This window comes from Mobula birostris, chromosome 31 (genome assembly GCF_030028105.1).
Source record: "Mobula birostris isolate sMobBir1 chromosome 31, sMobBir1.hap1, whole genome shotgun sequence".
In the NCBI taxonomy this organism is placed as follows: Eukaryota; Metazoa; Chordata; class Chondrichthyes; order Myliobatiformes; family Myliobatidae; genus Mobula; species Mobula birostris.
Window position 1 is genome coordinate 31406228 of NC_092400.1, and position 13136 is coordinate 31419363.

Here is a 13136-nt window from a genome sequence, read left to right on the forward strand (position 1 = left end):
AGTAATTAAGTATTTGAGTTCTATATGAATGCAAGAACCAACACTAACACAAAGTTAATAATGTTCCTGTTAAAAAAAAAGTTGAGAGAGAGGAACCAAGTAGGACTTTTAAAAAAAAAAAAGAAACTACATCTTCCACAGAAGGACCCATTTGAGGTTCCAGCTTTGATCCGGAATAAGTTGTTCACTTTCAACCAGGCAAATAACTGTTGGAGGAAGAGAGCAGAAGGCCTACTGTACATGCCATCCTGGTAGTAGTGAAGGTACCTTATTTGGGATCCGGATACTAGAAATTGCCAGTGGCAGAGGGCACTTGGGATGTCAAGGAGATCATTCACAAAAGTGATAAGGGACTGGACCAGAGGAGAAAGAATGAAGTTAAGGTAAGAAAAAATGTTTGCTAGGGAAAAGCAAGCCTTAAACAAAAGGGCCAGCCTATATAGTCCCTTCAGTGGATTTTAGGAAGAAGATAGAAGTATGGACTGCACGGATGGAGTACTACAAAGCTGGAGGATGATGAGGAAAGATCTACTGAGTAACGAGATTAATAATTACCTGCTCCTCAATGGCCTGATCTTCATAGTGGAGCCAAGGCTCAGAATGAGTTATGGGGTATTTCTAAAAACTGATGTTTGGCCCTTCAAGATAGGTCCCATCAAATCACAAAACCACCACTCTAGAGGACAGTTTGGATAAAGGTATTGCTTAGGGAACAGAAGTTCAAGTTCAGAAAGGGATAGATTAGAACATGTAAAGGGAGTGGACAAACTAAGGTAGTCAATGTCTCATCAGCTGATAGTCATGAAAAGATCTCGAAAGGATAAGATGCCAGGAGGGGCCCATTTGGGGTGGGGAGAAATAATCATTAGGAATAAAGACACTTCATGCCTTCTAAATGTACTGCAGTCATAGTTTAAACCTGGTCGGTGTTTCTTTTCTCTTTAACTGCCAATACCAGAGTTAATTGTTACCTTAACAAACTTATTAAAAGGCATCCCCCATTTTCCTTACCTCTGCCTGACACTGCAACTTAAAACAGGTTTGTTTTCTCACTTTCCATTTCTGATGAAGACTCACTGACCTGAACCATTGACTGTTGCTTAATCATGTTATAAAATACTCACCACTGGTCGAAGAAAATTGTCCTCGTATTTTGCCAATTGGTCCTTGCTTGAATGCATTGTTTGTGGTAGGACATCACGCTGGTACGTAGACGATGTTTTTTCAATCTCCTGTGCTCCATTATGGACTGGTCTGCCAATTGGCCTGTCCCGGATATATGCAGCTGAAGAAATGGAAGGATAGCAAGTATAAGTCATAGACAAGATCTTTGGAGAATATTTTCATGTGACTTAGATTAGAGTATGGAAGGTAGCTCGTGAGTCGATGTTCAATAATATACGATTTGATAGTACCAATGTAGAGAAACTCAACATTCTTTATTTCTAACAATCTCCAAGAAGTTCATACCAAAATGGAAAGGTATGAGGCATATGCTAAGTTTATACTTCTTCAATGTTCTTCAATGAAGTGTTTCATAGCTAAAATACTATTCCAGAAATGGAATTTTTCCCAGGTTCTTTCTGCCCTCACAGGTAGAAGTAGAATATTTCACATTTTTACTCAAGTTTTAAGAGTCCCTCATTCCTTTCATTTATTCCTCAATCATTCCACAAACTTGCAGCCTTCCACATTTTCCCTCATTCTTCATGCCTTCTCCAAATTTATTTTGATCACATATCCTGCATCCTGGCCAAAACATTGATCATCCAACTTTTCTTACTGGCTCCCATGTTAGGTAATTCCATAATAATTCTCCTTCCTCTGATTTTCTCCTTTTTTCCTTCAAGTCTGCTATAATACACCCTCTCTTCACTAAACAAATGTCACAAGACTTTAAAGCCCTATCCACAGTCCTAGTTATGCATTTCGCTGGGATCCAGGTCCCATCATGGTTCACCCCAATATGGGTGCCAATTTCCTATGAATTCAAAACCACTTCTCCCACACCAATCATTTAACTCTCTAATCTTCTTGACCCCATGTCAATTTGCACATGGCTCAGGTAGTAATCCAGAGATTACTACCTTTTTGGTTCTGCTTTGTAATTTAGTGGCTAGCTGCTCAAATTCCTTCAACAGAACCTCTTTTCTTGTTCTACCTATGTTATTGGTAACCACATGGACCATGACAATTGGATATTTCCCATCCCACTGCAGATCAGATAAGACGTCCTGAACTTGGGCACCAGGCAAACAACACAGCCTTCAGGAAGCTCTATCCTTACAACAGAAAACTGTCTATTCCTCTGACTTTACTATCCCCAATTTCCACCACATTTTTCTTCTTTTCCCCCCTCTTGAATGGCTCCCTGAACTGCAGTGCCAAAGTTAGGTTGCTCATCCTTCCTACAGCCCCCATTCTCATCCACTCAGGGAGCAAGAATCTCAGACCTGTTGGACAAGCTCAAGGGCTGAGGCTCCTCCACCACTGTCCCTTGGATCCCACTACCCGCCTCATTCACAGTCACACCTCTTGTCCCTGATCACAGACTGAATTTGAGGCAGCTGAACTGAATTGACTTTATTACTTACATCCTTCATATCCATGAGGAGATAAAAATCTAATCTAATGAATGTGACTACCTCTTGAAATAGAGAATCTAGGTAGCTCTCCCCCTCCCTGATGTGCCACAGTGTTTGAAGCTCAGGTTCCAGGTTATCAATTTTGAGCCTGAGTTCCTCGAGCAGCCAACACTTGCTGCAGATGTGGTCACCAGGAACCACAGCGGGGTCCACCAGCTCCCACATCAGGCAGCTACAGCACATCACCTGATCCTGCATCATCCCTTTATTTAATCAGCTCTAATTTAGTGACTTTATATTTAACAAGTACAAAAATCTTACTTGCTACTTACCTGTGCCTCCTCGCCAAAGCCTCAAGTACCCACTCCTAAACTAGTCCCCTCACACAATGGCCTCTCTGCTTTGACCCTGCTTTACTTTTATTTGCTCCTACTAATGACTCACAAATTGATTGGTCCGCCACTAATGTGCCGATTCCCATGAAACACTCCTTTTATAAACTCTTCACCAACGTGTGCAAAGTTCTCCCTCTCTCTCTTCAAATCGACTGGTCCACCACTAATGTGCTGAGCCCCGCGAAACACTTTTTTTAAAAACTCTTCTCCCCAACCTCTGTGAAGCTCTCTCTCTCTCTCTCTCTCTCTCTCTCTCTCTCTCTCTCTCTCTTTTCAAATCAGTTGGTCTGCTGCTAATGCCAATTAAATAAACTGTGATGCAAAGTGTAACTATAGTTAATAATGAAGACAAACTTTAGGTGGCACGGTAGTTATCACATCACTTTACAGTACCAGTGACACAGGTTCAATTCCCACTGCTGTCTGTCAGGAGTTGGTGGGTGCTCAGTTTCCTCCCACAATCCAGAGACATACCGGTTGGTAGGTTAATTGGCCATTGTAAATTGTCTTATGATGAGGCTAGGGTTAAATCGGGGGGGGTGGGGGGAAGAGGGTTTGCTGGGCAGCACAGCTCGAAGGGTCAGAACGGCCTACTCTGTGCTGTATCTCAATAAATAAGTAAATAAATAAAATTGTTAGCAATGAGCATGTGCGACATTATCAGCAACCAGCCTCACTTCACGTACCTGATTCCATGATGAAACCAAACGTGTCGACAGAGAGCTTACTTAACACTAGCAACAAAATCAAGATTCTCCCCTGACAAATCATTTCAGTACTATGTTAATATAAATTCATCTGAATAAACTTATATATGAAGGATACAGACTGACCCACCTTCAATCTCCCGTTCACGGAGCTTACGCATAGCAGCTCTAATTAATTTACGTTCCTCATATTCAGCTGCACTTCGGAGCTGTTGAAATACCAAAAAGAAAGAAATTGTAGTAATGGAATTTCAAACCTGATGCTAATAGTGTAAATAAACATCTTTGAAACAATGTTTCATACTACTTTTTGTAGACAAATCCTGATGACAGTATCCTGAAGATCACTATTTAGTTATGAATACAGTTGCTGAAGAACAACCCTATCCCACCGTGTGTTGCCAAGACACCAGGCATCACTCACATCGCTGTAGATTTTTGTCTGTGGACAACAGGTATCGCAGTCCACCTCCATAACCAATCCACCATTGCCACAGTATTTTAGGTGTCATGGAAACCTGCCCTTGTCTCGTTTAGTGGAGGACTCCAGTGTGCATTCCAGCAATACATTCTTGATAACTGGTGACCAGTTTTTGTGGCACGGTGGCCAATGACCACTGGGGCCATGTTTTCAGTGTAATCTTATTCTACCTTCACAATCACAGCTTTTCTGTGCCAGGTCCACCATTTAAGACTTAGAGTAACATACAAAAAATGCTGGAGGAACTCAGCAGTCAGGCAGCATCTATGGAGAGAAATAAAGAGCTGACATTTTGGGCCAAGACCCTTCATCAGGACTCATTATCAGGATTATTAAAGACTTGTTGGATCATTCACAGTTTTGGACCTCTCCCTTAACTCAATGCATGGAAGATTCCACCAAGAGCACAAGCTCTAGAAGATATCAGAGCCACCAGAGCAGGTCAGGGGGCGAGTAGCCTTTGGCAAGAATCATACAAAAGCATGAAAAATAGGAGGAGTAGGTCAAAGAGCCCGTCAAGATCAGGACTGATCTTCTACCTCAGTGTAATTTTCTAACTCTATCCTCGTACCTCTTGATTCTCTTAATGTCTAGAAAAATATTGATCACTATTCTTAATGTAGAAAGAGCACACACTACCCAGTGTGGAGAGCAACATGGAGGCCAGGAGTTTGTACTTTCTCCTCATAACTGCATGGGTTTCCTCCAGGTGCTCTGGAGTCCTCCCACATTCCAACCACATACACTCATTGGTAGGTAAATTAGACACAGGGGTGTAACTGGGCTATGTAGGGTCACTGGCCAGAAGACCTGTTGATGCACTGTATTTCTAAATAAATAAACCCAGGTCTCTGCTACTATAAACAAGTAGCTCTACCAGCTGCACCACTGATCCTTTCTTTTGGCAATTTATGTAAAGTTCCAGAGGCTGGTGTACTTTATATAGATGGTGGTCCTACTTCAGATCATCATGAAATTAGCAAAGTATAAGGAGCCCCCAGCCTGACTTACTATTCTATTTTAGAATGAGTTTTGCAATATTTTAGCTTGTTGCTCAAAATGTCATATTTTTTGATAGCAGCAAAACTCTTTTTGAAAATTAGAAGAGTACAATAAACATTGAGATAAATATATTTTTTCTTTTTTCCTCAATGCTTCATTAATCCATGAAAGAGACATGAGCCCTACAAGCTAAAAAGTCATACTTGACTTATTCAACATTCAAGTACATTTATTATTAATACATAAATTATACAACCTTGAGATTTGCCTGCTCACAGAGCCACAAAGCAAGAAACATGAAAGAACCCAATTGAAGAAAAAAATTAAAATAAAAACAAAAGACCAACACTTGATGCACAAGAGAAAGGAGAAAAATACAATGTAGGACAGTTTGACTCACTGTTCCAGACAGTGTGGAAACTATATTAGGTTTCTGATCTAGCAATTCCTAGTTTGTTCCAAAAACTAAAATACTGTATATACCTGTAGAAAACAACAATGCTATTAATTTCAGATAAATTTTATAATTTGATGGCATGTCAGTTAGCTTCAAAAGATTAGTAGCTCAGGCACGAGTCTTCATCAGAAATATACAACCTTGACCCAACAGGAATTCTTTATTTCAACTGTTTTTCATAAATCTGAAAAAATATTTTCACTTTTCTATACGGCTCCAATTGTACACTTCTGAGTACAGTCACATTGATAAATTATTGTATTAAATCCTAAGAGGGAAATTTACTCAGTCCAAATTAAAACATCTGACCTCAGCTTTTACAAGTCTTGCCAGCAACTTTATGCTAGGAGTGAGATTGGGGTGGGGATCTGAAATAAAAATGAGCTCTCTGATATTTTGCTGGAACATGCACACAAATGGAGACTGACTCAGGAAGGAAGGATTCCTTCAAACAAATATGATGTACCGTATGCTCACTGGTGGACATCAGTAGAAGTATATTTTAAATTAGACTTTAAGAGAAAAAAAGTAAATAGTCAGAAGCCTATTGAGTGATGCTTTAAGTTAAAAAGGTAAGTTTAAGTTAAGTACCCATTTACTCTGACCCCAGTTTCCAACATTTGACTAATAGATTCCTATATCTTAACAATTAAAATTCACATCTAAGTACTGTATGTCTTAAATTTTGTGAAAGTGTCTGCCTAAGTACCTCAATCCAATCACCCCTCAGCCTCATCTACACCAAGGAAAATAAAGCTATACAGTCTCTGCTCATAAGTGAAACATTCTGTCCTGGGCAATAACCTGATAATCCTCCTCTGCACCTTCTCCAGTGCAATGACATCCTTCTCCTATCATGGCAACCAGAAATACACACAGTACATTAACTATGGCTTAACCAAAGTTTTACATCGTACAGCCATAACTCCCTGTTCTTAGATTTTGTATCCTAGGCAATAAAGACTTACTAGCTCTTCCTTCAGTTAGTCCTGACGAAGGGTCTTGGCCTGAAACGTCAACCGTACCTCTTCCTAGAGATGCTGCCTGGCCTGCTGCGTTCACCAGCAACTTTGATGTGTGTTGCTAAAATTTTGGAGGTGGTGGAAGTTACAGAGAATAATATGTTGGACCCGGAGGCTGGTGGGGTGGTAGTTTGTATGCCTACTTGACCATCTTATTCACCTGTGTAGCCATCATCAGGGATCCTTGAACATGTACACAAGGGACCCTCTATTCCTCATGGGGTGTAAGGGAGGGTTAGCACCTCTGGTGGGGAAGCATGTCGCGTCCTTTTCAAGGCGGTTTTTCCACCTTTGGTCCCCACCTGGCACTCAGCTCTCACCTGTGGCTCCCCGTAGCTGTTTGCATGCGACAGTGACCACACCCGGGCAATGGCTTTGACAAGCTGGCTAAACCAGGTGAGGGTAGCCGACGGGTCTCAAACCCTCGGTGAGATAAGGAGTTGTCTATCCCAGCATGTGAAGACAGACTCCGGCGGATTGAGCAGACGAGACCAATGGAAGGTCCAATGGTCAGGAAGGCGGTCTCTGCAAGCGTCATGGAACATGTAGAGCAGGACAAGACACGGAAGACATCCTGGTTATCCACTGCTCCTAGTCCCATCTCCAGCCGTCTCAACTCTGTCTTGCCACTGGATCCAGATGGGAAATGGGAAGAGAGAACGAGGCTGACGATGCGCAACTCTCCCTCACTTAAATCCAAATCACACGCTAGTCTCAACACCATCAAATGGTGTCGAGGTCCTCATCGATGTCGACGATGGACGAACAAAATTTCCTCATGACTCTCTTGGCCCTCAGCTTTCATTATCCATGTCCCAACCTATTAATCCTCTCAAAATTCATCAGCACACATCTATATGGATTAAATTCCATCTGCCATTGCTCTGCCTCCTTACCAACTCATCAGCATTGTTCTGCCTACCCTCTGTCTAGCCTGTCTACCCTCTCCACCAACAACAAGAATATGCTATCTCTGCAATGTTCTAGGAAGATTTTTGACACAAATAAAAGGCACAGAAATAAATGCAGTAGTCAGACTTAAATGCTCATTTTAGTCTTCAACCTGGAATTTTAACTCTGTTTCTCTTTCCATAAAAGTTGCCAGAGTTGCTGAGCATCTTCTGTTTTTATTCTAAGCTTAAATGCTCTTCTTCTGAATCTTATAATTAATTTTAATTTCTTTTCTCCATAATACTCTAAAAGGTAAGCAGTTATTAATTAAACCTACAGCTTCTTAATTATCAATTGACCAGACCACAGTTGATGAGGTTGTGGGGGTGAATCAAACAAGGGATTAATGCAAATGAGTTGTTTTTGGCTCGTCATCCTGATGGGCAAAAAGACCTGCTTATCTGCTGAATGTCTGTGACTCCCGGTTCCCTACTCCACTAATGGGGGTTAGTTTGTTTTCATAACAATGTAAGGGGTTTCCTTATGTGGGTAGGTATTACTAACCTACAGCAAAAGTAACCAAAAAAGGGACCACTTTGATTTTCCCCTGTCATTTTACAGGACCAGAATTACTGCAGTCCTGCACTCAAAATAATATTTTTTACTGATTGTGGAAGATCAGTTACTGGATAAATCAGGAAAAATATATTTGCCAGTAAAAGTATGCCAACATAATTTTCAGTGCTTGTAACTATAGGCAGGAGAAATTCAAACCAAAAAAGGTGAAATTTGAGTGAACATTGAGCTTTCTAGAAAAGGGAAACACATGTTGGAAGAAATACAGTGCCTTTATAAATCTCAAGTACATGTACTAATAGTTGTCAATCTTCGAAATGCATGCATTCTCCCTTACAGTGAAATAATAAACTAGTTTAAACGTTTATGGGGAAGCCACTTACACAGATGAAAACATCAGGACTTTATGGAACGATACAGTGTCTGGTTCTCTGCTATTGCATTAAGTAAACATTGGATATTGCCCAGGTAGGGTTTCTCGTACTCCTGATCTTGCTCCTCAAGACAGGGCCAATGAATTCCATGTTTGCATCTCCTATTATTCCAGCATCAACTCTGGGAAGTGATTGCAAAGATTCTTCGGCATACAGCACTCTGCAATGAAATAACTCTGCTACTCAAAGAATATTGCAGGTAACAGAATTTCATCCTTGAGGTAATGACAGTTCCTACCATGTTTCCATTATTTTGTTGGGTTACACCCAGGTGCTTTAATTCACGCTTACACTGGTATAAGTAGTTGGAGAAGAAATAGACAGACCTTTCCACACAAGATTCTTCAGCTGGCAGAGTTGACCATAAATATATCCAAAAGTGTACACTCTCACCAGATGGAGCCATCATGGAATTGGCCATCAATTGGAAACCAGAAATATATTGAGTATGTTTGTTAAATTTGGTTATTAATGGGTGCCCTTATGGGTATGTGTGCAGTAAATAGTTCTCTGCACTTGCAACATTGGCAAATCAGTAAATGAGATACTTCTGGTAATGCTCCCCCCTCTCCTTCACCATTCTCCATTCCCCTTTCCCTCACTCACCTTCACCTTACACCCGTCACCTGATGGGTGATGCCCACCCATCACCTTCCTCCAGTGCTCCGCCTCGCTTTCCTTTCTTCCATGGCCTCCTGTCCTCTTCTATCCTCTTCTATCAGACTCCCCCTTTTCCAGCCCTGTATCTCTTTCACTAATCTACTTCCCAGCTCTTTAGTTCATTCCTCCCCCTTCAGATTTCACCCATCACCTTGTTTCTCTCTCCCCGCCACCTCCCCCCACCTTTTAAATAATGTTGGAGGTAGGTTTTTCACACAGAGAGTGGTGGGTGCGTGGAATGCACTGCCAGCAAAAGCAGTAGAGGTGGTTAGAATTGGGCCTTTTAAGAGACTCTTAGATAGGTACATGGAGCTTAGAAAAATAGAGGGTAATGTGGTAGGTAAATTCTAGGCAATTTCTAGAGTAGGTTACAAGGTCGGCATAACACTGTGGGCCAAAGGCCTTGTAATGTGCTGTAGATTACTATGTTTCTTTTTTTTTTGTAATTTATTTTTATTGCAATTCAGCATCATACAAACATTTCCATAAGATGTATTTCAGATACTGTATGTATATATCATATAGTCATGTTTGCCACAAATCTCCACATAGTATTTATCTGAGGTATACGCTTATAGAAAAGAAAGAAAAAAAAAGAACTAACAAAAGGAAAACTATGTACAAGTAGGGAGTGATCTTTTTTCTTACAACATAATCACTGATTTGTGAGAATAAAATCAGGTCTGCAGGGTGTTATGTAGTTGAACTATTTTTCCCAGTATTAATCAAATTGTTCCAATTTATGATTGACAGATGCTGTTATCTTCTCGATTTTGTAAATGTCCATTGTAATTTCCACCCATGCATTTAAAGTTGGGCTCTCCTGTGATAACCATTTCCTGGTAAGAGTCTTTTTACCAGCCACCAGCAGTATATTCGTTAAATATTTATCTCTTTTCAACCATTCTTGAGGTATATACCCAAAATATATGGTCTTACTTTCTAAGGGTATTTCACATTTAAAAGTGTCTTGTAGGGCATTGTGCATTCCATTCCAATAATCTTTGATAACGGGGCAATCCCAGAAAATATGGTAATGGTTTGCATTTTGATTTCCACAATTTCTCCAGCAAACAGGGAGGTTACTATCATAATGGGATTTTTGAGAGGGTGTAATAAAATGTCTTATCAGGTTTTTCCACCCAAACTCCCTCCATTTCTGTGAACTGGTACACTTCCATTGATACCTCCATATTATTGTCCATTCTTCCTCAGATATAGTTATCCCTCCTTCCTTCTCCCATTTTGTTTTAATTTATGAAGTCAAGTGTGTTTTAAGATTTGACAAACCCTTATACACGCTTGAAATTATTCTACTACTGTTGTCTGAATTATATGCTTTTCTAAATAGCTCTATCAAACATGTACTTGCCTTGGTTACATTTTTAACCCACCTATTAACATACTGTCGCATCTGTAAATACCGATAAAAATCTTGTTTTTCTAATATGTGTTTCTCGTTAAGTATTTCAAAACTGAACAGTGTTCCTTCTTTCATTATATTGCATAGAACTGTTATTCCTTTAGCTGTCCAGTCCTTAAATCTAGCATCCAGTTTATTCAGCGTAAGATCCGAGTCATATGCTCACCATTTAAGATTTACAATATCTCCCTCTAGTTTATATTCTTTTATAATAGTTTTCCATATTTTAAGAGTCCATTTCACCCAATGGTTATCAATAGTATCAATAGTATTTATATAACTTTGTAGGTTGTTATCAGCCAAAATTGCCTGCATGGGGATGGAAGGTATCCTCTCCTCAATGTTTTTCCATTGAGCGTCATATGATGGGTTGCACCAGTATATCACAGCTCTCAACTGTGCTGCAAAATAATAATCTCTAAGAGAAGGTAGGCCCCATCCCCTCTTTTCCTTGGCTAATTCCAAAATTTTGAGACAAACTCCACGTCTTTTACCTTGCCATATACACCTTGATAACATTTTGTGCCATTCATTGAATTGATTTTGGTTAATCTCTGTTGGTCGGGTCTGAAAGAGATATAATAACCTGGGCAATATATTCATTTTAATGGATTCAATCCTTGAACTGAGACTAAAGAAAGGAATTAGATTCCATCTTGTTATATCTTCCTTAATTTTTTTTATATATAGGCAAATAATTGCATTCTGATAGTTTTGCCAAGACTTTTGGCATGATGATGCCCAAATATTTGAAAGACTGTTTGCCATGCCAAGGGATATCTACTTTCAACTTCTCTTGATGTGCTATAGTTATATGAAAGTAATTGGGTTTTATCTATGTTAATCTTGTATCCTGATAATTGACCATATTATTCAATCATTTGGCCATGATGGAGGTAAATAATCTATAATCTACATTAAGAACAGATATTGGTCTAAATGACCCACATTCCATTTTATCCTTGCCTTCTTCCGGTACAGCTGAGATTATCGCCTCCTTCCAGCTGGGTGGCGTTTGCGCCTTTTATAAAGCCCAGTTCAGTGTGGGGATTAAAGCAGGAATTAACTCATTTTTAAATTCTTTATACCACTCTGCCGTATACTCATCTGATCCTGGTGACTTACTTAATTTAAGCCTACTAATTGCAGTTTTTAGTTCAGTTTCAGTTATGTCAGCAGTCATCGTTCTATTTTGTTCTTCGTTTAAAGTGGGTAACCCTAAGAGAATTCAGGTAGGTGTCAATTTGGGTTATGCTTCCCCCTGAAACTTTAGAATATAGAGTTTTGTAAAACACTTCAAAAGCTTCCTGAATTTCACTTAGCTTATTTTTTTTTTTATCACTTTTGTTCTTGGATCCCTAATTCTATGAATTGTATTTCCTGCTATCTTTTATTCCAGCTTCCATGCCAGTACTTTCATAGATTTAGATCCACTTTCATAGTGTCTCTGTTTCAAAAACATTAGATTTAAGCAAGTTGTGAATAATGGAATAGATTGGCTATTAATAGCTGCATTGATCCAATAGCCATGAGAATGAAATCACCATCCCCTTGACCTTCACATATAACCTTGGGCTAAGTTCACATATTTCTAATGACTACCAGAGAAAACTTGAGCCTCCAAAAGTATTGTGTGCAGAGAGGTCCATGTATGAGAGTAGACTTGCACAGATTGGCATATCTTTTATCCCTTCCAAGATGTCTCAAACCCTCTGGATGGACTACCCAAGATATCCCTAAGCCCCAGTAATGGAATGCTGCCAGCAGCGTCAATACTGAAGCATCTATTGAATGAGCAGTTCAGCTGAAGTAAACGGATTTTACAATGTCTGAGCATCCCTTTAAATAGTGAAAAATCCAAGTACTTAATATTGTACATATAACATTTTTTTTTACATTTCAGTGAGGAGAAAATGGCATCTTAGGTACCAGGATTTGCTCACATTGTGAGTACAGATACCTACTAATTGTACTCATAGGGGCTCCATTGACCTAATCCTTTTCCTTGAATTCTGCTCAGTGTGCACCTGTTATTGTGGGGAGCTTTGACCACTAATTTACACACAACAGAACCATGCATTCTGTTCATAATAGCATGGAGGATGAATTCATGGTGTGTGTAAAGGGGATGGTTTCCCAAATCAATATTTCAATAAATCAAGGGAAAATCACATTATTTTAGATCTGATGTGGGGCAAAATAGAAGGATTAATTTACAATTAAGTGGTTAAGAGCCTTTAGGGAAGAATGATCACCATATTATAAATCTTTACTTAACGACTTAAAGTTATTTAAAATATGATAAAATGAAAATCAGGGCTTTAAATTCAGCGGATTCCAGTTAACTGAGCCATAGGTTAATTGAGGCAGCCACTTATTTGAGACAACTCTCAAGAACAAAAACTAATCAAGAAAATAGCTGTGATATCCTTCATTCATTTGGGCCACTATGCCCAAATTGGGACAGGAGACTGTTGCTGAACAGTTTCTAAATAGCATCAGT

General features: G+C 39.6%; 1 protein-coding gene across 3 annotated transcripts in view; it reads right to left on the minus strand.

Moving 5' to 3' along the window:
• smtnb (smoothelin b) overlaps nt 1–13136 on the minus strand; it is a 276940-nt gene that overhangs the window by 173584 nt on the left and 90220 nt on the right. For all 3 annotated transcript variants that reach the window (XM_072247879.1, XM_072247880.1, XM_072247881.1), the window contains exons 4-5: nt 3818–3896; nt 1125–1285 (exon numbers count right to left, since the gene is read on the minus strand). In XM_072247879.1, coding sequence (XP_072103980.1) covers nt 1125–1285; nt 3818–3896 — 240 coding nt within the window. The remainder of the gene's footprint in view (nt 1–1124; nt 1286–3817; nt 3897–13136) is intronic.